General features: G+C 30.1%; 2 protein-coding genes and 2 long non-coding RNA genes across 9 annotated transcripts; 2 read left to right on the plus strand and 2 right to left on the minus strand.

The window, feature by feature from the left end:
• Positions 1-150: 150 nt before the first annotated feature.
• rho-4 (rhomboid-4) lies at positions 151-20,040 on the minus strand. Of its 5 annotated transcripts, XM_085199881.1 has the most exons (8): positions 19,707-20,040; positions 14,904-15,162; positions 13,751-13,792; positions 5,241-5,481; positions 4,540-4,753; positions 3,835-3,985; positions 3,323-3,487; positions 151-2,150 (listed from the first exon to the last, which is right to left on the minus strand). In XM_085199881.1, the coding sequence occupies exons 1-7, from the start codon at positions 19,791-19,793 to the stop codon at positions 3,342-3,344; spliced, it is 1,140 nt and encodes a 379-aa protein (XP_085056007.1). In that variant the 5' UTR covers positions 19,794-20,040; the 3' UTR covers positions 151-2,150; positions 3,323-3,341. The 5 variants fall into 5 exon arrangements, with proteins under 5 accessions (XP_085056007.1, XP_085056014.1, XP_085055999.1 ...); XM_085199888.1 differs by having other exon boundaries at positions 151-3,487; positions 5,241-5,445; XM_085199873.1 differs by having other exon boundaries at positions 151-3,487.
• Positions 20,041-20,215: 175 nt separating this feature from the next.
• On the plus strand, positions 20,216-21,577 carry LOC146540721 (uncharacterized). Its single transcript, XR_014878947.1, has 3 exons — positions 20,216-20,750; positions 20,949-21,089; positions 21,248-21,577. It is a non-coding gene; the product is annotated as an uncharacterized LOC146540721 (long non-coding RNA).
• LOC146540722 (uncharacterized) lies at positions 21,517-22,246 on the minus strand. Its single transcript, XR_014878946.1, has 2 exons — positions 21,968-22,246; positions 21,517-21,701 (listed from the first exon to the last, which is right to left on the minus strand). It is a non-coding gene; the product is annotated as an uncharacterized LOC146540722 (long non-coding RNA).
• A 74-nt stretch (positions 22,247-22,320) lies between these two features.
• Positions 22,321-27,712, plus strand: Mks1 (Meckel syndrome, type 1). Of its 2 annotated transcripts, none has more exons than XR_014878944.1 (8): positions 22,321-23,211; positions 23,284-23,763; positions 24,248-24,467; positions 24,613-24,768; positions 25,385-25,520; positions 25,983-26,245; positions 26,670-26,790; positions 27,585-27,712. XR_014878944.1 is itself a non-coding variant. In XM_085200970.1 (8 exons), exons 1-8 carry the CDS (start codon positions 23,135-23,137, stop codon positions 27,671-27,673), a joined length of 1,515 nt encoding a protein of 504 aa, XP_085057096.1. In that variant the 5' UTR covers positions 22,329-23,134; the 3' UTR covers positions 27,674-27,712. The 2 variants fall into 2 exon arrangements, 1 of the variants encoding a protein (XP_085057096.1); XM_085200970.1 differs by having other exon boundaries at positions 22,329-23,211; positions 25,983-26,218.
• Positions 27,713-27,715: the final 3 nt, after the last annotated feature.

The following is a 27,715-nucleotide window of genomic DNA, read 5'->3' on the forward strand; positions in this document are numbered from 1 at the left end:
AAAACAATTAATGTACTGCCACTTAAAGATAAACACTGCATGCAATATAAAGTGGTTGTGAATAATCGTGAAATGGTAATTTATATAAACATAGCTTTGCAAATAAATAAATAAGATTTAGAGGTATAAGCTCAAAATAAAACAACCGGAAATTTAAAAAATGGCATATAATCAAATTAATTTAAAAATACGTAATTGTGTGCGTTCCATTTATCATATAATACAATAACTTAACAAATTAATTCAAACAAACACTTACGTATAGACATTTTATTCTATTTATTTACTTCTTTTCGTAATAAAAGGAAATAGAATGTCAATCATATTAAAACAGTTTCTGATTTAATTTACAATTTCAGCTGCACTTATAAATCTCTTTACATTAAATTAAAAACAATTAAAATAATTAAAGCTAAAAACAAAATAATAATACAATGATAAGTGTATCACAGTTACTATTGATTTCTATTTTAGTCTCAAAATGTCATAAAAGAATACAAAAGAAATAATGTGTGTGTTCTAATGGACCCAAATTAACGTTAAACATGTAATAAAATCGTAGCAATAACTATTCTAATAATAAATAATGTAATATTATTATATTAACTAATGCCTTCCAAAGTAAAGTTCTTTTGAGTCAGAAAATTCATATAGAGTAATAATTATGTAATTATAAAAAGATAATAAAGTTTTTTATTTGTAGCTGCAAATTTAATTTGTTTAGTTAAATTATTTAATGTTTTTAAAAGCAATGAAAAATTTACAAATTGGTCATTCTTAATTATTTAACTTTATTTTACTATGGCAGTGTAAAAATTACCTACATACTTCAAGCCAATTGAAAATATTTCAATCTAAATAAGTTAGAGCCTTATGCTTAATTCAAGTGGAATTTGAATTTGCACCTGATATTAATTACTATGTGTAAAAGTCATACAGTATACATCCAAATTAAAAACTTAAGAAATATTATAAATCCATACATTTTCCAAAAAAATCACCGATACTAAATCTTTCCAGGCGCTATAATCAATTAAACACATGTAAGGATAATAATATAATACATTGCAATTAGAATTTTGAGAAAAACAATATATCATGACTCAAAAAGATACCCTTGTGCTTAAATTTGAAATAAATAAAATCGTTATAATGTATTTCTAATATTTTATTACAAAGTAATGAAATATAACTTTCTTTTTCTAAAGAAAATTTGATTCAAGCCAATCACAAAAAAAAAATGTACAAAAATGCATCATATCACCTTTATCCTGCCAGTCACTAATAATGTTAAATCGAAATTCTTATACAGCTATTAAAGTTTGCAGAAATAAATATTTAATTATAGTACTATACTATATGTCACACAGTATGGAGACCTAGTTTATCATATCAATCAGTAAGTATACAAAAAATGGTAAATTTATTACAAAAGTGTAAAAGTACAATAAGGCACACATATTGTTCTTTCAGTGCATAAGAAGTAGATAGATAGATATTAGGTTCAAATTTTGTAAAGAGAAGCTATCTCTTATAGTATTTTAACATTATGGTAACTGTAACATTTATATAAAATTATACAATAAGATATAATAAATAATAAACTTCTAAAATTAAAATGACTAATAGCTGAAGTATTTGTTCATACATGACTTAAAATTTTAAAAAAAAGTTTAATTTACTATAGTAACAACTGAAAATGGCAACAACGTATAGGCTGATTGATTGAATTATATAAATAAATTAAACAAATCATCCTGTAGTAAAAGGACGGTTACAAAAATATTTTAAAATATAAATAAATAATAGTGACCATTTTAACACTAAATTAATCGATTGGATACAATAATACTTTATTCAAATTACCTAAAACATTTAAATATACATACAAAGTACGAAAATAGTAGAAAATCGAAAAATACTTTTTATAAGGCAAGAACTGTAAATACAATACGATCCTAAGCTTTAATATTTATTTTAGTAACTGCAATTTATTTGACAATTTCGTGTGAAGTCACTCAGTTCTCCAATTTCCGCCCGAACGAGATACTGCTTGCTGAATAGCGGAATTCAACGCCGCATATTGTCTTTTCAAAGCAATTTTACTGGCTTCTGCGGCAGCTGGGAGATGGCTGGACTCGTTTACACATATACGAGTACACGAATATGTCTGTATATTGCTAGTAAAACTTTTGGAGTGGACTACGCAGCCCCCCTACTTCCTACGTCCATGCCCTCAGTCTAAATATTCATACTGTTATGGACTACAAAGTTAACCAAAAGTAAACTGTTATTAACTATTAATTAGGCCAAAAATAGGCCTTCAAGTAGCATGTAGTTATTTTTTTTAAATTGAGCATTATTCATGTAATGAGAACGACGTCATTTCTTAGTATTTCTCAAGTAACTTTACGTATTATTTTTTATATAATTGAAAAGTTCAATTTTTTTTTAATTACATGTATTCTAAAATAATAGAATAACTAATAATTTACATCACGAAAGTTAACAGTAGTAGGTACATATATAAAAAGCCAGCAAGAAAAAATAACCCACAAAAGTATTACAAAAAGAATAAAATAAAAAATATATACAGATAATATATAAATATTTTTATAGTTTTGGACACCTCTTTGCCTTAAGAGATTGATTATTGAGTACCTATGTAATTATTAAACACCTATTTAACTAGACTGAGGAAACAAATATACTTTATCTTGTAAAAATTGTATCGCTTTATTTACATTAGCTTATTAGGTAGGGAACATGGACACCTAGTGTTACGACACTTCAGTTCCATCAAGACGCTTTTATATTATTACTTATATTTTTTAAAAATCTCATAAAGGAATCATAATTATTACGCACAAATTCTCTACTGGCTATACAAAGTAAAAACAGCATACATAATTAACTAAGTATTTTTGGTCATATAAACCTACCAAATACGTTGGTACAAAACTTACAAATACTACTAATATTATAAAGAACCTTGTGAGAATGAATGTTTGTTCCACTTTAACTCAAAAACTACTAAACAGATTTATATGAAAATTTACAGTAATATAGCTCATATATTATAATAGCACATAGGCTGCAATTTATGTAAAGATTTTGTATAATTTGGCTATAATATAACGATAAGACCCGTTTTTATAAACCGATCTCAAATCTGAAATGCCGTTTTCAATCACAGATATATAACTTTTGAATGAAAATGGCATCTCAAGATCGATCTCAGACGTCAGAGCGATTCAAAAATAAACGGGCGAAGCCGCGTTTGGATCGCTAGTACGTTGTAAAGTATAAAACTTACAAATACCTTAAATATTTATTAAAATTCACTTAAAATGCGAGGTCCAGAACACATTGGCAAGGACGCCGGCGATCATTAAAGAGAAGTATAGTACTACTGCCGCCCACCATAAGCGTTTTTCCCATTTTCGTTTCTCCAAGTTCCTTAAAACTCCTATACCTACTAGAAGACCTGGAAAATAGAAAAAAATAGTAAATCAGATTGTCGCACGTCTTGTATTTATTTGGAGATACATTGTGATGGAGTCCAGAACCAGTTCTGTCTAATTAAATCGAAAAATACTAATACTACAAATAAAAATATTTCCCAGTTATCTAAACCGGCAAACTTTTTTTTATTGTAAATTATTAAAATAAAATGTACTTTATTTGAAAGGTGTAATATTTTTTATTTAATTTTTCATGAACACATTTATCTTTAAAGCCGTGTAGACCTACTAAAAACATGGAGAAACACTTTACTACTTTCTCAGAGTACATTTTAAAAAGCAAAAAAAAATAAAAACACTCAAATCTTACCAGCTACAGCGCCAGCCAAATGGGCAACATATCCTATATTCTGCTGCAAGTGCCTCCAGTACCGGTCGTACACCGCTGTACCGATATCCACTGTTGCTAGTAATAGAAACACTAAGAGTTGGATGATGGCGAATTCCATTTCCGCCCAGTTCTGAAATATAATAATATAATTGGCATTATTTAAATTTTCATTGAATTCAATATGTTTTTTTAACTTCACTCTTTACTCCCCACATAGGAGGAAAGGCGGGGAAAATCTAATATTAAGACACTTAATTCCGCTACAACCCTGTCAGAACGAGAAAGTGAAAAAAATTCAATCTTAGCTCTTGTCAGATGTCCCATTGCCTCCATCTCCATCCTTTTAGTAATCCATTACAAATAAACACCCAAAAAATCATATATATATATATATATATATATATATGTGTGTGTATTTATATATAATATTTTATTAGTTTGTATATATTATATCGTATTTATTATATATATCTGTATGTATTTTCAAAATTGATATTTAATTTTTTTTTTTTTTTTTATTTTTGCACGCCTACACTTTTTGTTCTCCCACATGACAGGTTGGCTCGTAGAAAATGCTTGTTAGCGTTAAGCCCGCCTATTGTACATTTTTTTATTCTTTTTGTGCAATAAAGAATATAAATATAAATATAACATAAAGAAAATAGAAAACTAATTATATATTACCATAATAATAGTAGCAATATGAGCAGCAACCAGCGCGTAGACTCCACCAGAAGCCCCAGCCAAATACACTTTGGGGTCGGTGAGGCTGGTTGCCAGTGACCCCGCGGCAACACCCGCGAGGTACACCAGAACAACCCGCCACCAACGGTGGACCATTTCTAGGGGAACCCCAAGGAATAACTGAACTAGAAGGTTAACGAGGAGATGCACTACGCTGAAAGAAAGGAAGATAATTATTAGTTTTTTGCTTATTTTTTGTTTATTGTGAGGTTAAGGAAAAAAAGAAGAGAAATTATCGTACATTATGTTAGTTATTGTTCATTGTTCTTTAACGGGCCAGAGAGATGTTATTCCTCCAAAGAGGATTTAAGCCCAGTGTAAATGAGAAAATTGAAACCATTGAGGCGGAGCGGCACAACATCTGACTGTAAATACGACGGATGTTAGTTCGTTTTGCACTCGAGGATATTAATTATTTTCATTTTCTCGTTCTGTCAACAAGACAAAGAGCGACGTTGACTTCCACCAATCAACGTGCAATGTCTCTAAAAATCGGCGGAAAGTGGAGAACAGAGGGTCTTAATAGTAGGTTCTCTCTGGCTACTCTGCTGTACGTGGGATACAGCGTAAAGACTATTTATTCTAGTAAAATGATATCTTTCTTGCTATCACAAGAACCAAAATTAATCTAACAGACTCACCCAACATGCACCAACATGTACGTCAAAAACCTCCACGCCTCCTGCCTCTTGTGGGGATTATATATAAATATCTGTGCTATGGGTCCGGTCGCGTCAGTCTTCCCCTGGGCCGCATCATAGCAGAACAATATGATTTCCACAATTGATATGAAAATCATACATATAGCTGGTGGCCAGCAGCTGTACTCCTCCTCGTAGGTGCCGTCTGTGTACGTGAATATGGTTTTGCTACGACTTTGGACTGTGAGACGCAACACAAAAGGAGAAGTTGGGGTAGGAACGGGTATAGGTTACATAAAAGTATTATTTAAATATTTAATCATTTTTAGATTTTTTTTAATTACGATTTTTTGCATAATAATACCGGTTAGTTAGTTAAATTTGAACCGGTTTATAAATAGATGTCAACAATAAATAGAGCACGCGGTGATAGAGTGACATTACGGCATACAGGATGTATTAAATCAATTAAGTAGCCGCGTGTTGAAAGGGCAAATTGTTGTTAACAAGATAATTTGTGGTGCAAATTTCGAAATAGAATACGCATTTGGAGATGCGTTTTTAGGCATAAATTGTAAAAATATTATAAAAAATTAAATCCGATTTAATATTTTATAATTATATTAAATGTTCAATATTTACAAAGGTGTAAGGGATTTTTATATTTAAGGTCGCACATAAGCAGGTCAACATAAAACAATAGGAGAGGATAGGAGAAAAAGAGAAAAATATGTTGTTAGTATTGCATGCATAAAATATTACTATGTTAGTAAAATACAATTTTCATAATATATTTACAATTAAGGGCTTTCTTATATTTATTGAAAATATTAAAATAAACTTTGTCAAATAAAATTAAAACTTAAGTGATAAAGAAACAATATAAAAAAACCAACATATAATTATGAGAAAAAAAGCAAGGACATAAAACAATAGTTAATAGCATATCCTTATACAAAGCGAAGTTTCATGCACGACTGGTATAGTAACGTAGCAGAGTATTGTAACCCGTCACCTCCGACCATGGGTCCAGTACCTGTACTAAATGAGATTATAATGAACTATGCAGTAATGGCATGCTGATGCTACATATGTAAAAGATTATAATCAAGGTCGATGTTATATATATAATATAATTAGATAAATACATGTAATATATAATTATTGTGCTATTATATAATTTATTAGAGACCGTCGTGTGTAAGTTATGTAATGACAAGTGTGTAATGCGACGGTTTTGGGTTCGATATCCACTCGGAGGAATAAATTGTTCTGAGACAAAAGCACGGAGGTGAGTTTCTCTACTTATGAATAATAACTTCGTTGTGCATGGTTATAGCTGTAAAAATAACTCATATAGAACCATATTTAAAAAATATGTTTACTCAACGAAAAAACGTACCGAAATACAGTAGGATTTTTTTGCAAAAGTTTAATATCTTCTTAACATAGGCTTCCAAAATACTATGCCCCCTTTTCACTGTTTTCCTTTTGCTTATATCCTTATGTCCACAACCTTCGATCCTTTTACACATTTTAACCCACATTACGTTCACTAAACACAAACTTTTAGTACTGATAAATGTATAATATTCATGTAATATTAAATATACATTTTCTTAATGTTTTTTTAACGATTTCCTACATCTGTCTGGCAACATAATAGTTAACTTAACAACGATTTTTTATTTTAAATCACTATGTTCAACATAACACACTCACACCCCAATTTCCTCTTTATTTACTTAATTTTTTTACATTTTTTTATTAAAATTAAACTAAATTAATACATAAAATACGTCCAGCCAATGACAGGTAGTGTTGTCCACTATGGACGGTGAACGTTAGCGAGTGGCCTGCACGAGATACAATGCAAGGATTTGTGCGGATCGGCGCCAGTGGACCTCTAATGCGCTTAGTGACGCACCTTTATAATTGTATTTTCTCGAGTCACTTCACTATTATGCGGAAAAGGAACAAGAAATGAAATCGATTTCATGATTTTATAATTAATTGAAAACTGCTGGTCCCTTTTTAGACTACGAAAACTGAATTAATGGTGAAATTTAACCAGTTTAATTCCTTTTTAAGTTTATAAATTGTTTATCCCCTTTAATATTTGCAAAAAAAATTCTCAGTCTTCTATTTACGAATTGGACCGTTTCCATATTATATCATAGCAATTGATCTCAATTACAACTATTAGTTTATTCTTATCTATACAGATTCAGTCTTTTAAATTAATAATAACATTAATCATGCAAGCAAAGGGTTCTCTTCTGTATGTATGTTTATCTATTACCACTTATCCACTAAAGTAATTTTGATTGACCCAATAAATTTATAGAGTACAGCTTCATAGTTCACATATATTAAATAAAATCATATATTACTATAATATTTATAAAATTCAGATATTATTGGCGGTAGTTCCGCCATCTTGGTTGATGGGCACTCGAATAAAATTCAAATGGGATTGTCAGTATGGGGCTACCAAAAGAAAAATATATAAGAATTCGATTCGTGCTCAACTGGCACGCTCAAATCGCCAAATTAAGAACAGAACTCAAAGTTTTCACAAGTAATTAATAAAAATTAATAGCAAAAACTGTATGAATTGGTTGGTTAATTTAGCTGATAATTAAAACTAATATTAAAAAGGCTATCCCGAGTAAGATTCCCGATTTTTTTCAATTTACCTAGTTCCTAAAAATACATACATAATATGGCATAATACCAACCTCCAATTATTCACTTAGTACAATAAAAACAAATTGCACTCAAGATAGCCGCTGTATTAGTTCTAAAATAAAGCAGGTGTAACGACCTAGCGCGACCTTTAAATATCTGTGCATAGAATATTAGATAGAAATGGTATGTGTAGTGGATGTGATTTACTACTTTATGGGTATTGGGTTCAATTCTGGCGGAAAATAACTACTTTAACAATTCTTACCAGTAAAGTTATTTTATTTTGGTAAGATCTTCTTTTTTAATTTTCTGTGTAGTACTACTGAAAATAAAGTAATTTTTAATTTGCAATAAAAAAAATAGTCCCATAACGGTACAGTTAGGACAAGCCTGAATAAATTTGGTAGTAACGCGTTCAAATTCAAGTCGTGGAAATATTTCTAACAGAAAAGTAAAAAAAAACTAACCACTGTTACTTATATACCTAGGTCTACTCTGTACAAATAAAGAAATGATACGTTTTTTTGAATATCGCAACTAAATATCACAAATGTCAATAAACTGTTGATCTTTAATGATTATAATTTACATACACGTGTTAATATTAATATTCAATATTATATTATACTAGCGGCCCGCCCGCGGCTTTGCCTGCGTGAACTACGTTATTATTAATTTCTGTCTCCATGAGTACCTACGTCCTATAAGTGACGTCCATGCAAAGTTTGAGACTCCTAGCATTTGTAGTAACGAAGTTTCATACAAACTTTCAACCACAAAAACAACCCCTTAGAAGTCGAATATTGCAAATACCCGTCTTAGCGAGCACCTACGTCCTATAAGTAACTCCTATGCAAAATTTCAGATTCCTAGGACATGTAGTTTCTAAGATTTCGTGATGAGTGAGTGACCTTTCGACTTTATATATATAGATTATTTAGCATTAGTCAATCGGATCAGATCGGAGACAGCAGGGTTGAAGGGAACCTCGTGTTAAGACACTCCGTTCACCACATTTCGCTGGATTCTGGAGGCATTGGGTGTTGAGTGGCGGACCTCAACGCCGCGCTTTTTCGGAGAATTAATTTTATATTTTTCATATGTGTATATCTTATTTAAAAATACCTATTATATATTTATATGTATATATAAATGTATTTATTTCACTGTTTATCTCCAATATATTAAAAATGTGGTACGCGTTGCTTACGCGTTATACTAACTTTGTGAGTATATAGGTAGGTACTCATATCTAAGATAATATGGAAGATAAAGTATAATAATATTGGTACAAGGATAGTTATAAATTCCAATTTTACTCATTGGATTCATCACATATTTAGATGTAGTACTAAGTAAGCGCGACGGTTGTAGGTTCGATTCCTAATCCCAACCGCAATGTTTTGAAAATATGTACTAAGATAATAGATTATTAGTATGGTTTTACAATTTAAAAGAAAAAACAATATAATACAAAAATATAACTAAATGTAACAAGTAAAGCCGGTGCTATTCAATAGTATTAATTTAAGGAATCGATAAGTAGGTATATTGCGATATTAATTTTATAACGGTAATAGTGATAAAATGTTAGAATAACTAACGGTATATCAATTTGGATGGATAATTTTATGTGTAAGAAAATTTTTATAATATACTTAACATATCTAGTTTTGTTAATAATTGAATATACTTCCCAGATCTTACAGAACATACTTCCCAGATAAATGAAAATGAGGACGCAGAACCATCGTCCCTCTGTAAGAAGGCTGCAATTGTGCAACGATGGAGACCTCCCACGTAATATGTATACCTATCTATGTTTTATCTCATAAAATGTAGGACTAGGGTTTTCCTATTACATACCTACATATAAATAAGCTTTTTTACTGAATGGATTTTCCAATATATTATCAACAAATAATACCATAAATTAGTAATGGACCCTTATCAAATTATTTTTCTAACATTTCAATTGAATAATTAGTTCAAATCTACCCAATTTTTTGCCTATATCGTTTTGTCAAAGTGTGTCGTTGTCTTGTTCTATATAGTTCTGATTCTGTTCGTGGCCTCAAAAAAGTGGAACTAGCTGGCTACCCTAACTGGAATGAACTGAAAAGTTGAAATTTAGCATGGAGATTTGTCAAAATTTCTACGGAAGCTAGAGAAAATGGAATTTTTCATTTTACATTTTAAAGTCCAAGGAAATAAAGAATTTGCAGGTACCCCCCTTTATATTACTATGTACCCTTGATAAACTTAGTTGACTAAAACCAACATTTATTTGTAAAAAGTAAAGATGGATCACAAACTCGTAAATTTTAACGTAAAAAGTAAAGAATTATCTAATCCAACGGAAGGATTCGAACCCACGGACCACGCCTTGAAGATAACATGTTATCTGGAAACCTTCCTAACCAATCTTATAAATTTTATGGAAACGACTATATCTGATAAAACAACATATTACATATACATTTATATCGTGTGGATTTTCCTTAAGTTTAATAAGCGGAATAATATTAGTTATCAGATTACGATACTATCTTGAAAATATTATTGTAAATGTCAATGTTATTATGTAAGTTTCGGTTGCAAGGCTACAACCAAAACATACTAAAATATATCTACTATATGAAATAAAAAAATATATATTTAGAAAAAGGAATTCGAAATTACTTGAATCCATGATTTGGCATAGATACAAGTAATTCACGCCAGGCTCATACAGTCTATATTCTTTTTATTCACTTATATACCAATATTTCTTTTTATATGAGCTGTACTATATTCCGCACATAGCAGGGTAGACAAAGGGAACCTGACTCCCTAGTATTTAGACACTTCTTTCCCTTTAACCCACTTCCCCTCGAATTCTGAAGCCATTGCAAGTGACGGAATTCAAAGGCGCGCTCGAACCTCGTTACCAGAGCGACGAAATAAAAATATTAAATATTTCATTTGCTTGAATGGGAATCGAATCCAAAACCTATCGTGCCTATTTAAGTATTTAAGAACTTAAATAAATATTTATTTAAGTTAATATATTTACATGTATACGAGTACGATTATATATATCACCGAATTCCTTATCAATGATAACACGATGTATGCGAAGTGATTCATCATTGTTGCTCGTAGAAGGTCACCGTATGCTGATATACAAAATAGGGTCTTGTTTTTATTTATATATATTTTTTAATAATTAGAGAATATAATCAGAAACAATTGAATAATAATGTGATAGTTACAGTCCGCGGTTTTCCCTATGTATTTGGCAATTCTATCTAAATGGTAAGAACAGTTTTATAATTAATATAAACATTTTTATACCCTTCCTTCCTAGACGGTGTCTTGCTTCGCCCAAGTAAGACAAAGTAAAATGCTTCTTCAATTTATTAATCAATCAATAGGTATTTAAAAAAAAAAGTATAACAAGCATATTTTTTTAGCTTCACACTGTATCCCACACTCAGCAAGGTAGGCATGGGGATGGAGGGATCCTCAAAAAAATAAATAAAAAGGAAAATCTAGTGTTAAAACACTCCGTTCCCTATTTCTCAACGGATTCTTGAGACAATGTTTGTTCGCGGAAGTCAACGCCGCATTCTGCCTCATAGCTAGCATGGGCATGTATATAAAAAAATCATAATATACTTTATCGCAAATAATGCACGAAAATATTATTTATTTGTTTATTTTATTTGATACTAGCGGACCCGGACGCGGCTACGCCTGCTTGAAATATAAGAATATATTTTCTATAGAAATATAATTTCAATCTAGATAAAATGCTAAAATTGACTATTATATTTATTTTCATAAGGATGAATATCAAAATGACGCGGTGACGCACGCGGTCGCGTAGCGACGACGGTTGTTATTAACATGGCAGAATAAATTGCATGTCAAATTAGAAAGTATTTTAATTTATTAGTATATATGTGTAATGCAATATTATATAGCCTATAGCACTTCTGAAGAATGCACCTTTCATACAAAACAAAAACAAAGTAAATCGATCCAGTAGATCCAGAGATCTTAGCGTTCAAACAAACAAACAAACAAACTCTTCCGCTTTATTATATTAGTACTAGTGGACCCGGACGCGGCTACGCCTGCTTGAACTATAAGAATATTTATTAAATATTATATAATATATTTATTTTTATAAGGATGAATATCAAAATATAAGTTCATTTTGGGTGACGTTTTCTTAAAACAACAAAGAAACTTTGCAAACCGGTGCTTAGCAACGACGGTTGTTATTAACATGGCAGAATAAATTGCATGTCAAATTAGAAAGTATTTTAATATATATGTGTAATGTAATGTTATATAGCCTATAGCACTTCTGAAGAATGCAGCTTTCATACAAAACAAAAACATAGTAAATCGGACCAGTAGATCCAGAGATCTTAGCGTTCAAACAAACAAACAAACAAACTCTTCCGCTTTATTATATTAGTATAGATTATTGAACCGTGTTATTTAACAGATAACATCCGTACTTTTAACGACCGCGATAAGTTTTTATTTAATCTACATATACTTACTTATAATAAAATCGTAACGGATCTGTGTCTGTACATGGAAGATATTTTAAAAAAATGATAGGATTTATAACTTTAATATAACCATAAAGAATAATTTTTAATATGTTTGTCTGTATAACAATAAGAAATTCTTTGTGTTCATTCACAACCAAAGTCGTGATTGCAAAATCGCTTTTAAAATACCATTCAAAAAACAGATCAGATAGAAAAACAATCCAGACTATGATTCTTATACTAAAATTTAAAATAAAATTTAATGTTTTTATTTTAATACAATCAGTTTATAAATAAAATTTTAACTTGAAGGAAAGTTGGTAATGAAGTGTTTTAAGACTAGGTTCTCTCTGCCAGCCTTCGTTATCGACTGTGCCACTCATTTCAGAGCCATGGCGGGTTTGGTGCCAGAACCCAACACTGTCTTTTCTCCTACCAGCTATGAAGACATTACTTATATATCTAATCATAAACGGTTTTATAACCTTTATTTATTATAAAAACAAATTGTTATTATTGGTCAAGGTAAAAAAATAATCTTGTATTATTTATAATATTAAAAATATCATTGTCTTGTCACGTACCATTACTTTATATGATAAAGGCTTGTTAAAACTAAAATACCTAATGTACATATTATATGTGAAATGAATGAATTATAAACTAAGGAAAAATAACTTAACTTAACTTAACTAACTTAAGGAAAAATAATAAAAGATATATAAGATTATAATGAGAAGATTAAAGATGGCATTGTATGTAATATGTAATATGTTAACAAGCAAAACCCAGATGACAGGCACGGGACGATAACAGTTTCAAATAAATTAGATGAGTTATACTTTAACAATGTATGGCGGAGCTGTGATACTTTTTATTTAAAAAAATAGTTTTTATAAATGTTGTACTTCAAATTTCCAACTTAGCTTAGTGATAAGTCACTAGACTCTCTTATACTCCGTATTGAGCCGGTTCTAGACAATATTCAAAAATATATAAAAAAATTTTTTTTACTTTTTTTCTTTACTTTTATTATTGTTTTCTATGTCGAAGCCAAATAAATATCAGACTACTTACTAAATGACTTCGGATTGAAAAAGAGCCACTCATCTATGTCTATTTAAAACTATTTTTCAAACAAACGAACGAACACAATTTTGAATTTAGTATGTTTTGACTGTATGAACGAAAAAAGAATGAATGAATTCGAATGGCCGAATAAAACAAAACCAATGACACACATAAAATAAAAAAAATAAAAAGTACCGCCATCTGACGTGGAAACCGCGCTGAATCCTGTCCACTGGTCTATTAAACAAAATTATATAAATAACGTGAATTATTTATTAATATTTTATTTTTATATATCAAAATATTTTACTACTATAGTATTAAAAAAATATTAAATACTAGAAGCTTTATACAACATGAAGTTAATAATAAATATATAGGTAGGTTACACATGCACTTTCGTAAATATGTTACTATGAAGTAAAAACCTTTTTAAGTATATGATACAATGTTGAATTAAATTATTAATTTACTTTGAAATTATTATCGCTAGTGAGGTTATGGGTTCGATTTCCATAAACATTTATTTTGTATGGATTATCATGTAAGATTATCGTAATTATCATGTAAGATTATCGTAATTATCATGCTTAATAACAATTAAAATTAAAAACAAAAGATTAAACGCATGCATAAAGTGATTGAAATATGAGCAAAAAATAACTAAATAAAATATAATATTTACAATTCAACATTCAATGTTATGAAACTGGTATCTACATTGTTTACAAACAATTAATAATATTTACAGTTTATTATACTACACTACAAGAATTTAAAAAGACATACATGCAAAAGGAGATAACTCAAAATATAATTATAAACATAAATTAGAAAATAATAATACACATGTGAAACATAGTGAATTTTACACCAAAAGTACTGAACGGATTAAGATGAAACTTTACAGCAATATAGCCTACACATGAGAATTAGACCTAGGCTACTATTTAGGTACAGATTATATATAATTAGAATATAATATAACAATAAGTTTAAGCTTGCGAAACCGCAAGCGAGTCTGTGATTAACGAGGTCACAATATAAAGATTTATTTAGTCGGTTTTCGAAATAAAAACCACATACCGTTGTTATACCTACCTAATACAAGGCCTATTCAATATAATTAGGTCTTTTTAAATAGATAGGACTTCTTTAACACATTTGCCTCTACAGTAATGTCAACACGTCGTGGCTGCCCTGGAGTTGGCTGTAGATGGTTGCGCAGATTTATTTTAGAATTTCCCTTTTTGAGCAATGCGCAAAAGTTTAGAAACCCTTACTTCAGGGCGGCCACGACTTGTCGAGCATTGTGTAATTTAAAAACCATATTGTAAGTAAAACTCACCAGTAGTGTCAACAGGACCTCTATGGGGTATAATAGAATGTACATATCTCGCTACAAAATGGCCGAAAACAGCTTTAAAGTCGGGATTCTTCATCATGGCGACGAATTCGGCAAAATCTAGGTACCCTGAATTGTCCCTGTCGGCCAGTGACATGATCCTGTCGACCACATTGTCGGGCAAATCGTGGTCGTACTCTCTGGACTCGATGATGCCTTTCAATTCTACGTAGGATATTCGTCCATCGTTGTCTCTGTCGTACTGGAAGGTAAAGAAAGTTATAATTAGATGAGATTTTTTAATAAAAATAATCAGTGCGGTTTTGAAATTGATTTAGTGGAAAAGAACGAATCCACAAATTACAGGCTTCGAGATACTGACAAGTATAGTGAAATAGTAAAAGAAAAAAATATAAATTTATAAAATACAAATTCACCTAAGTTGACACTAAGTTTAGAAATTATAGAAAAATAATATTTTTTGTTTACACGTTTCACCTCGACCTATTTATTCTGAAAATTGTAATATTACAGTTGGCTCTTTTTACCCCAACAGCGGCGGCAATGAATTATAGTTGTAAAGCTAGCAGTTAGTACCTACATATATTTGTAAACGATTGTAAGATTTACTTTTATACATAGATTCAACTTTTTTACAAATAGCTTATAATAAATAATTAGATTACATTTTTTTTCCACCTTCATACTGTATCCAGCATGTAGCAGGATAGAGAGAGGCAGGGATTGTTCACTTCACTCCCTACTTTTCGCAGAATTCTGTAGGCATTGCGTCTTGAGTGGCTGAACTCAACGGCACGCTTTGCCATGACAACAGAAGAAATGAAAATAAATATTTCATTTCCTCAAGTGGGGATCGAACCCACAACAATGATGACGGGGTAATGACAGCAGATTCGCTTCACAATAATGATTAAGCGATATAATCTTGACGGTTTTTTTTAATTCAAAAGAAAAGATAAAAAGCCTTTACTTGACCGAAGCAAGCAGTAAAAGTGTTATCTACACTTATAAAGTAACATAATATCTTTATCGACTAATGCATCATCGCCGAGTGTGGGTTACTGTAACATTGTATAAAATCAGGTGAAATGTTCCTTTTAGGACATAAGCACCGAATGAGAAAAAAGGCAGCTTCACCCTTTTTCTCGTATAGGCCGAGGGAACCTAGGTTCCTTCGGCCTACGCGACTAATACTTGTATTAAGACATTTTATTTTCCGCCCCATTTTTAAGACATTTTATTTTGATTAGCGGGATTCAATGCAGCGCTTCGTCTACCAGAGCGGGGAAATGTAATTAAATTTAAAATAAATTATATTTATATAATTATTCCATGAGTGGAAATGGAACACATAACCTTCGTGTTTAGAGTCAGCTGCTGGGCACTGTACACAGACGGCCTCATAAGGAAAAATATTTAAAAATATAAGTTTTAATTATTAAAAACCAAGAATTGATAAATTTTGGTAGAATTTAATTATTTTTATAACATAAAAATTAGTCATGGTATTTGGAGAATATTAAACGTGTTTTTACTGTATATAAATTTGATGGTTTGACTATACTGGCATTCCATACTACATACGTCTCTAGGTACCCTCTGCCTGTGTATAGGCAGACCTAGAGACATTATACCTAGAGACATATAGAGGGTACCTAGTGTAAAGACACTCCGTTCTCCATTATATATAAATGAAGCCTATAATATAGATAAGACGTATTCCAAAGTTTTAAACTAAATTTAGGCATGTCTCACCTTAACGCACTCATTTAACACCCGCTATCTGGTATTAGATCAGAAAACAAACATCAATGACTTACTTAACGTTTGCACAACGCTATGAGTATGCTATGTATGTAATCAGTACACGAGTGCTCCAATAAACCTCTCTTTTTGTAATTTCACGCTGGATCCCGTACATAGGCAGAGGGAACCTGGGAACCTAGTGTTAAGACACCCCTTTCCCATTAAGACACTTCCGTTCCCTATTTTCTGCCGTATTCTGGATGCATTGCGTGTTGAGTGGCAGAATGCAATGTCGCGTTTTATCTTGTTACCAGAGCGAGGAAATGAAAATATTAAATATTTCATTTCTTCAAGGGGGAATGGAACCCACAACCTGTCGCATTTACAGTCGCATGCTTGTGCCCCTGGGGCACAACTGGAATTTAAGCTAAGCTTGTATTAAATATTATTAAAAAAACTTTTATTATACAAAATTATCAATGCTTTGTAATATTTTATTTGTAGTATATTAAGTCTTCGTAAAAATAAGCAATGTTAAATATCTGGTTTTCCCATACATAACACATACGATACGAGTATAATATATTAAAAAAAATAGAATACTTGTTCTAAAAAACCCTTGCGAAATATATAACTGGTCCATAATACTAGTTTGATGTTTGGATAAATTACTAATAACATTTTAAGTGTTGATTTTTTATAATTATATTTGATACCACAGCACATTTATAATATACTAGCAACTCGCTGCTTCGCCCGCTTGTACTACAAAATTATTTATATTCTCATCTGAATTACTTTCGTGATACAATTACCTTATCATCTTAAAGACTCTCTTACATTGAAAACTAAAGCTAATTGACTGACAAAATTTATTTTATTATTATTTTGTTGCAGTATTTTTTTTTTCTGTAATGGGAATCGAAGTCACTATCATCATATTTTATTACATATTTTGTCAAAGCCATACCACCACGTTATATAAAACATATTATGAATCATATTTTATTTCAATGAACGTAAATTCAGAATAAAAATACTTCGCGCATTTTTAGTACGAGAATACAAGTTGTCTGGTATTTACGTAATCGATGTTTTACGAGACTCGAATGCTAATGCCGACGAAGTTTTTGAGAGGGATTTTCCCCTCATTTTACTTCCAACCTGTTTATTAATTCTTAACTAATTCTATATTTTGAATTGTTATTTTTATTATGTTTTTTAACAGACTAAGGAAAGACAGGTATAAAAATCGTTCCTCAAATATAAAGTGTTTATATTTTATAATTGCAAAATATGTTGATATATACAAATAATAAAAGGAAAAAATCTAGAAACATAAAAATTTTAAAGTAGAACTCCAAACATCTCTTGCTAACTCAACCAAGTGCTCTAGCTAAATAAGTCAGCCATACTATTTCTTAAAGATTTCTAGAAAATGAGTTAAGTATAATTCAATTTAAATAATCATATTAATATCATAAATTATCTTAAAACTTTGTACACATATTTGTAGAGGTATTAGACAGGACATAGGAAATTTTAAAATAAAAATCTGTATATATATTTAGGTAAAAAAGCTACCTTTGGCTAAAATATAAACATAAGTTTAAGCTAGTGAAGTCACATTTGATTCTCTAGTAATCATTAAAGAAAATCTATTCTTCTATACATTGTATAATACCATGAATAATTTTCTAAGGAAATTTCAAAGGAAGTAACAATATTAGTCACAAAGAAAAAATAATCAATTTAAAGTACCCAATTTACCAATTGACGCCTGACTCATACATGGACCACGAAGAATATATTTTTAACTGTCACTATCCTAGAATTACTCATCAAATTGATTCTCTGGAGTAATACAAAGTAAAGTGATGATAAGATAGTCGAAAATGTTACATTTCAAACAAAATATAGAGACTTACTCTCTCTCTTAGTTTTTTCAGTTTTTATTAAGTAAGCCATATGAATTTTTACATTCTTTAGAATGCAATGAACTAGTATTATATTATGCCAATTACTAAAGTGGCATTAATTTTTCATTGACAATAGTCCATACATGGGAAAAAAGACTGAATATGGTAAAATATCTACATTGTCTTGAATTTCTAAATAACTTTCACACTCATAAGAAAATATATTAAAGTAGTATAAAATATTACTTGGAACTGGTCTAGTGGGGTCCGTGACTACCATCAATTTTCAACGTCTAGGTCTACTCTTCATATGTTCAAGACATGAGAAGCTATAAAAAATTATAATTTTAACTGACCATAAAATTATGGGTAGGGCCATATGTTATAAGAAAATTATATTTCATTTTTTTTTTATTTTTACACAAACCATCATTCTGTTCTACAAAGATATAAATAGGATGTCAATAATATTTACATTCCAAGATTGATGTTGTTTAAAGCTATTTTATCTTTTGGACATGTGCCAATAGAAACTCAATGTGAATGGGGCAAGTGGTTTACAGAAATATGTAATGTAATGCACTCATTATGGTACGATAAGGCATATATTAATATGACTGAAATTAATTACTTGAAATAATAAAATGTTGCTCTTTCATTTTAAGCAAGAAAAAATACCAAGTTTAATTCTTAGCTTAAAGTAGGTTTATTATGATTTCAATATTACAATAAAGCTTTCCCATAATTAAAAGGGAATATTTAGAAAATTTAGAGAAACTACCACACCATTGTCTATTATTAAATATTAAATTTTTAAGTTATTTTATTGTATTTTTTTATATATTCATGCTTGTTTTCTATTTTGCAGATATTATTTAATATACTAAAAGACCTACAAGTTTTTATAATACTGCTAGTGTTGTAGTTTCAATACTTTAACATTAATAATAAAAAAATGTTGTATATTTACTGGTTAATATAATATACCAAGGTAAACTTTCACCTGCTGGTAAAACAAGCCGGTAAACTCTACCTACATAACGGAAGAAGTTCCGTCTCAATAGTACGCGCATATGTAGTATATAATAAGCAGGCAAACATTAAAAGTGGGACAATGTACCTTGTTAAATATTCTCCGCCAATATAAATCGGATCTCGTTGGTGTTAAAGGTATAGACACCGTGGCTTCTCTTTGACCAGAAGGCATGTTTTCACTGAAAACTCACTAATGAAAAGAAAAACTGTGTCTAAGTAATGTTTCTTCACTCTATTTTTCTTAAACAAAACAGCACATTATAACAATACTACGTTCAGTTTTTGTAGTTGATTAATCATAATCGATATGATAAAATCGGACGATAAGATAGTATTAATTATTTCGAAATAAATATATATTCGTATTTAGTTTCAACAATAACAAACAACCACATCGCCTTCGAGACGCCAATAAACTGAATGACAGGTAATGAATGAAATAAAAAAACAAAATGCTGTCATTATGTCATCGTTGCTGTTTGACATATATGATATTTACTCTGTGGTAGGATTGATTTATTTAAAAAGCATATTTTTTAAGAATGAATCAAAATTAAAGTTTCTATTAAATAATTTTTTTTTATGAAATGTTAACTAACGCCCAATGTTAATAATCGATCCTAATCCATAAATTGCTACCATAGATTAAAATATCAATCTATTTTTTGAGTTTAGCTTGCCAATAACCTATCGAAGTACTTCATTTTCAATCTTTAACTTCAATCTATCGTTGGGAGGACTAACTGGAGATGAAGAGGGAACTTTGTATGAAAATTACAGCTTGTGCGTGCCAATAAACGATCTGTCCATTTTGACATTACGTTGGATAGCAAAAATGACAGCTAATTGCGATCCGACATATTTTGGGGTTTACTTTATCATATCCCCGGATTGCAAAATTGCATTTATATTATATTTGATTTTTAAAGTAAATAAATATGTGGAGTGACATTTCTTCGAGTGATAGTAATGATAGTGTTATGTAGTCAGTGTCAGCAATTACAAATATATGCAGTGAGCATATAAAAATATATCAAGAGAGTGCTAAAGACTTCTATCAAGTTGGTGCCTTGCCTGGAGTTATTGCTGCAATTGATTGCACTCGAACACTTATGTGTTTAATCGCCATGTGAGTATTATTAAGTTATATAAAGTTTTCTTTACAAAAGCAGGCAAATTATGGAAACTTTTTTTTGTATACTTAATCTCAGTTACTAATTACCATTTCATTTCTTAATTTGAGCTCTGGGCTTATTAATTTCAGTTGCTGAATTTCCAAATTACTATCTTATATATTTGTAAAATAATATTTTATATTTTATTATAGGCAAAATGTGATGCAAGACCTTATGGTAATCAATGGAAGTAAAGTACCAAATAGACCATATTTATTAATACAAGTTCTTAATCCAAGTACTAAAGCAAAGCTGCAAGCAAGCATATATTAAACCAAGAACATAATAGAAAGGTATTATGTTAACCTAATATTACCTATGGTATGGAAAAAAGGGGACGGACCATATAAATAAAAATCTTATTATAATTTATTAGTATGATGTGTAAATAGTATTAAACTTATTAATATTCTTGAATTATATACCTAATATAGAAATTTTATATTTTTAGAACATTTGCAAGATAATTTCATATTATGGCACTCCATTTGCAGAGATCTTAATTTGGAGGAAGTACCAGGAATGGAAATACCTTCATGACATGATAGATAATGAGGACAGCGCTGCAATATAAGATATCACAGAAAGGATGTAAATAATTGTTTTATAAGATGAATAATTATTCAAATATTTTATATTTATTAATTACTTAAGTGAGAAGATTGTTAGTTAATCATAGTTTTACTTGTTTTTGGGGGTGAATAAGGAAAACAATGTGTATTGTAATTTTTTTATTATTAAAAAAATGTAACCTATTTTTTTATTTGTCTCTTTATATAAATATTTTTTATTTCTTAATTCTAGCTTGCTCCATGTTTAGTAATTTTATCAGCTTTATTCTCCATACATTTCTTATAAGCTACAAAATATTTAGTGAATTTCTTGCAATCACTGTTTTGTTTTTACTGAAAAAAAATAAAGTATTTATTAGTTCATTGTTCAATAAAGCATTCATCAATATAAGTTAAAATAATAATCTTGCACTTAATCTCAAATTTTATTCTTTGTTATCCAATGTAGCAATAAACAATATGAAATTGAAATAGCCAAGCAAAACGATATTAATATTATAATGAATTCAAAAATTCTATAGAGGCTAACGCTTTTATATAATTTTTCGCATGTATATTTAAACTTAATAAACAAAATTATGAATACATACGATACTTACCTTACTATGCCGGACTCCATTAATGAAATTAAAATAATTATCTTTAGTTCAGTTTAGTTGTAATTTTATGGCGTTTCAAGTTATGTTTAATAATTTATACATGAAAATGGGTTAGGAATAAAGTATCTTAAAACTAACAATTAATTATTATATTATAAAAACATATGCTGTCAAAATGACATGTTCAAGTTCCATTGTACGCACCTAAGCATATTGCATTAAGTTTTAAAAAGTGTTTTAATATTATTAATTTTTATTCTTTTTTAATGTTTTGGGACTTAAAGATTTATTATTTTATTAAAAATAGTTTTTATAGGACTTTTATAAGTAATAATAATTAATTTTAAATTTAATTTAGCATATATATTAGGATTTTGTTAATTAAAAAAAGATACGTAAAACGAAACTATCGTTACCGCAGGGAGGGCCCTGCAATCCACTTTTGATGATAAGTTGACATTATCCGGAATGGTTATTGGCATGCAGGTTAGAGATTGGATAGATATGTCGAACATTCCAAGATGGACGTTAACTGGAGATCGGAGATACATTATTAATTTCGGGCGTTAAACTACTTTATTAGTTGTTGTATGAAGGAATGTAATTCGATACAAATTATTTAATATTCTCTTAAGTTAATTTAATTAGTTTTTTTCTGCTTTTGAAAATGCTAGTTATAATTTTGTTCTGAAATGTCATATTAAAAATTAAAATCACAAAAAATTACATACATAAACGATTAAAGGATTTTTACGCAATCATAAATTTTAATTAAATGTCAAAATGCATATATCGATGAATAAAATGAATGTTTTTATAGTAAAATAGTTCAGTTCAATTCTTGACTTTTTGAATTATTTCCGACATGCCAATTTTAAACAATTAAACATCACAGAGTACATTCTAATAAACTATAACAAATTAGGCTTATTTATTTGCTAAGATATTTTAATCTAGAAAGATTAAAATAAAAAATAATTATACAAAATTTTAATTATAGTGTAACGTAAATAAGAAAAACAAGGTTACCATAGCAATGAGTAGTAAACAAAAATATGTGTATCTAACACTAATGTCGAAGCAAAGAAGGTTGACAAGTAATTGGTGCTCGAATATTTTGGAAAAGTGGAAAAAGAATAGATAGAAAATAAGTTCAAAGAAAACATAATGCAAGAATTTAGTAAGTGTAATAAAATACCTGGGGTATATTGGTTAAAGCATTCATTAGATGACATGTTAATTAGGTAAATATCTCTTGCTAATAGTATATAATAAGGTTGTTACTATAATGTAACTGAAAATGTGATTATTTCCAGAATCAAATTGAAATTCAAAGATGACATTATAAGTTTACCATCATTTGAGGATTTTCAAAGTAAATCACATGAAGAAAGTCTTCATGTTTTAGACAACAACAAAATCGAAGTACATGAATTTAAATGGCAAGAAAAAGTATTCAGTGCTTGGGAACTTCAAAAATATTCCGATACTTACAACTGTGATACAGAAACAGAAAGAATTTATAATGAGACAATCACAAAATCGTACTGTGAAGCCAAAAAAGTTTTTACTTATATCAATGAAGACTACCATTTACCCATTCCAGTTGCTAAAATAGAAAATATGCCTAGTAACTTAACTTTATGCTTAGCAAAATTAAATTTTGGAGAAAAATTTGGGATATCGAAGGATCTCTCTAGTTCAAAAGGACATTTGTATAGAAGTGAACAGGATATCTCAAGCCATGATCAATGGATGTCGATGCATATAGTGTTAGATTCATCAGAGTACAATGAGTGAGTGTTAAAAATATTGCTCTCAATGTCTTGTTTCATTTCCATTTGATTTAATAGCAGAGTAGGAACAGCAGACTTAATGTCATGACACTCCACTTTCAACCCAAATTTGAGACAGTACAGTATGGTTGATGGTTCATCGCCTCCCTGAACACAGCTACACATAATTTGTTTTAGAATTTTTCTGACTTGGAGATTTCATTCTCGAGTGAACAATTCACAATAGCTAAGATAACTCTAGGGCTGCTAGGATGAGTCAACTATACTGTACATGTTGAGTCGTGTAGCTCTTATTGCCACATTTTGCCACTCTTACCAGAGTGGAGTAAACAAAATAATTGACTTCCCAAGTATCATATTTAAGAGTAGATGCTGTTCCACTGCTCCAAAATGGATTTTAACTTATAAAATGTTATTTGTTTTTATTATGTCATAACTCACAATAGCTGATACAAAAAAAAATGCATGACACTGTTTTTTACAGAGATTCTCAACTGCTTTATAAACAAGAAAACATTCTTCTTTCTATATACCATAATATTACCCAAAATTATATGATGATATCACCAGATGTCAATGATATAGAATTCAACCCATACATTATTGAAGACTTGGAATCTATGCTTAGTACTACAAAATTGCAAGAATATGGTGTAGAAATTGAAATGAATGGGAGAGAGAATACAGAAGAATTAGTGGAATTGGTAAGTAATCATTTGCGTTATGATTTAATCAGTAAAATATATTTTTTATATTTAATCTTTTACAATTTTTAATTAAAGTTTATCATAGGTCTTAAAATGTTATTTTATATATTAAGTAGCAATGTTAACATAATTATAATTGCAGTTAACTAATTTACACAATAAGTGGGAGAAGAAACAGAAAAACCAATGTAGTTTTGTGATGCCTCCACTCGGGAAAAGGAAATACTTTTTAAATTTTGAAATTGTTTCAGCCATGGACTTTGAAATGGATAATATGTACATTGAATATGAGATAAAAGTAAGTAAATTATATTAATAAGGGCTCCATGTAGTTTTAAGGTGATTGCTGTGTAGCTGCACAATGTCTGATTTTAAGTGTGGTGGTGATCCCACTTGTGGGAATAAATAATCTCCGCGCGATGGTAACAAAACGCGCCTGAGTTCCGCTTAGAAAGCAGAGAAAAGTAGTGTCTTTAGACAAGATTCCTTCTGCTTACCCTTCTATGCTAGGAAAAGTGTTGAGCTACCTGCTCACCTCGCGTCTATAAATGAATGCTTGTAAGAAAAACTTAACACACTTCTTATTTGTCCAAATAATTTGACTGATCTTTTTTGTCTGATTTGCTTGAGTTGAAAATGTGTCCAGATTGGATAATGATACAACAAATTACAGCAGTTGAGATAGATTCCCTAACACTTAGGCCATCTGCTTATAGTATTGCAACTAATTGCAGATTTATATACTACTAAAAAAAAAGATTCCCTAACAGGCTTCAGTCAAAACAGCCAAAAACGTTTGTGGCAGCAGCGCCCAAGCGTAAAGGTCATGTGTTCAATTCCTTTTTTAAAAAATTAAATATTTTTATTTTCATTTCTTCACTCCCTATTAGAAGCAAAGAAAATATTTATGTTAGATTTCAGATGACATAAAATGTAATGGCGATACAAAAGGTCGAACCCACATCAGCAAGAAGATGTATGTAGAGGACGAAATTCAGTGGAAATATGGTCACATGATAGAATTGGATCTGGAATGTTCTACTGGTTTAGGTTAGTTGGGTCTTGATTAATTATCATTTGTAAATCAAAACCTTGAAAAGTGGGGTTATTGTGTGACTAGCGTGAGACTAAATCAAACGGTTGTGTGTTCGATTCTCATTTGGGGAAAGATTTATTTATTTTCTCGCCTTGGTAACGAAGTAAAGCGCTGCGTTGAGCTTTGTCACTCAACACGTAATGCAGTGCCGTCGTCCTCCTCCGTCTACCTACCTTATTATATGTGGGATACTTCGTGAAGCTGGAATCAATACGTAATTTTAGTGATGTTAACTAGCTGTCATCAGCATCACTATTAGACATGGTCTGCTTTATCCGGGACAGAAGGTAAAGCTAAACATATTTTTAATAACTATTTATTATTTTTATCTTTTATTATTTTTATATAATATTATATTTTTATAATAACTAATTATTATTTTTAATAACTTAACAAAAATATTCACAACTTCACAGACCCACCACCACTAAAAATCTACTTCCAAGCTATATCAACAGACCACTGGCTGAGACACAACACACAAGGCTATAGCTATCTATCTCTAACACCAGAGCCTGGCTGCCATGATGTATGTCTGTCCTGCTCTAGACCAGAGGAAATGGATGATTGGATAGCAGAGAGTAGGAGATTCTTTGTGGGGGGATGTCATTTGTTGAAGGATTTGGATGTTTTGTCTAATCCCGATTTACAGGTGTTTTTTTGTCTTAATGGTTTTTAGGTAGGATTTTTTTTGTTTATAGTCTGTATACTAGGTTTAGCAGGGTAGGCAGAAGGTTGTAAGACATATTTTTATATGTTGTTTAGTCTCTCTCTGTATCCATTTTGCTTGTAGCAGAGTAGGTTGACTCCACATGCATTGTCTAATCTTCGATACATTTTAATTATGAAGGATTTTAGTACTGTTTTCTATTTATGTTATAGATTATTAATATGTTCAAATTATAAGTATACTTTGTTATGAAAAGAGTTAAATTAATGTTATTTAGACTTACTTACTTATTATTTTATTTAGTTGAGAAACGGAGTATCTTCTCACTATGCTTTCTATATCTACCGTCATGAAACCAGAATTTACCATTAAACTAAAAATATATTATTATCATACACTTGGATAATTTATCTATAGGTATTTATAATTCTAGGACACCAACTTCAAATACGTTTCAACTGGCAGAATATTAGTAAGATGGCAGATTTTATCACAAGCTCATACCCCAGCATCTCTCCCACAAGAGCCACATACAGCAACTGATTTATTAAGAGGTAATACGTAAAGTAAAACTAATAGTATTTTTTTAAAATAAACGTGAGAAACTAAAAATCTACTAACTTTTAAATTTGGGTAAATATATACTTCAGAATATTAAATAAATTCATTTCGCGGTTTTGCGTTCCGCCACTCGCGAGGTCTCCTTAATTCGCCTGAAAATGGGTAATGGAGTGTTTTAACACTAAGATCATTCTGCCTGCCTTGCTGTGTGTAGGAGGCAGCGTGAAGCTGAATAATATTATGTCAATTTAAATCATGCCATGTTAATGCTTGTTACTAGTAAATTGGGCAGTTTTAGTTAAGTTTTAACAAAGTTTATAATATTTTTTTAATATAAATTATCAATTATTTCATATAATACTAGCGGCCCGCCCGCGGCTTCGCCTGCGTGAACTACTTTATTATTAATTTCTGTCTCCATGAGTACCTACGTCCTATAAGTGACGTCCATGCAAAATTTGAGACTTCTAGTATTTGTAGTAACGAAGTTTCATACAAACTTCCAACCCCAAAAACAACCCATTAGAAGTCGAATATTACAAATTCTCGTCTTAGCGAGCACCTATGTCCTATAAGTAACTCTTATGCAAAATTTGACGTTCCTAGCACATGTAGTTTCTGAGATTTCGTGATGCGTGAGTGACCTTTCGATTTTATATATATAGATTACGTAACTTGCAACACTTTGCAGAGAGATCTTCCTACAGAGATGTCAGCTATGTATAATAAGTAAGAAATATAATGCTTTATATTGTTCTACGTATATAACGGGTTCAATTTGTTATAGGTGCAGAAGCTGTTTTACGTCAGTATAAGAAAGCTAAAGCGACTTTGGAAGCTGCCTCTGGAATAACAAATGTAGATATTGTAAATTAATTGTGATAAAATAATAATATTCTTTATTTTTTTGTATTATGT

Source organism: Heliconius melpomene, chromosome 2, assembly GCF_056956725.1.
Source record: "Heliconius melpomene rosina isolate 202511_hmr_F chromosome 2, ASM5695672v1, whole genome shotgun sequence".
Taxonomy (NCBI): Eukaryota; Metazoa; Arthropoda; class Insecta; order Lepidoptera; family Nymphalidae; genus Heliconius; species Heliconius melpomene.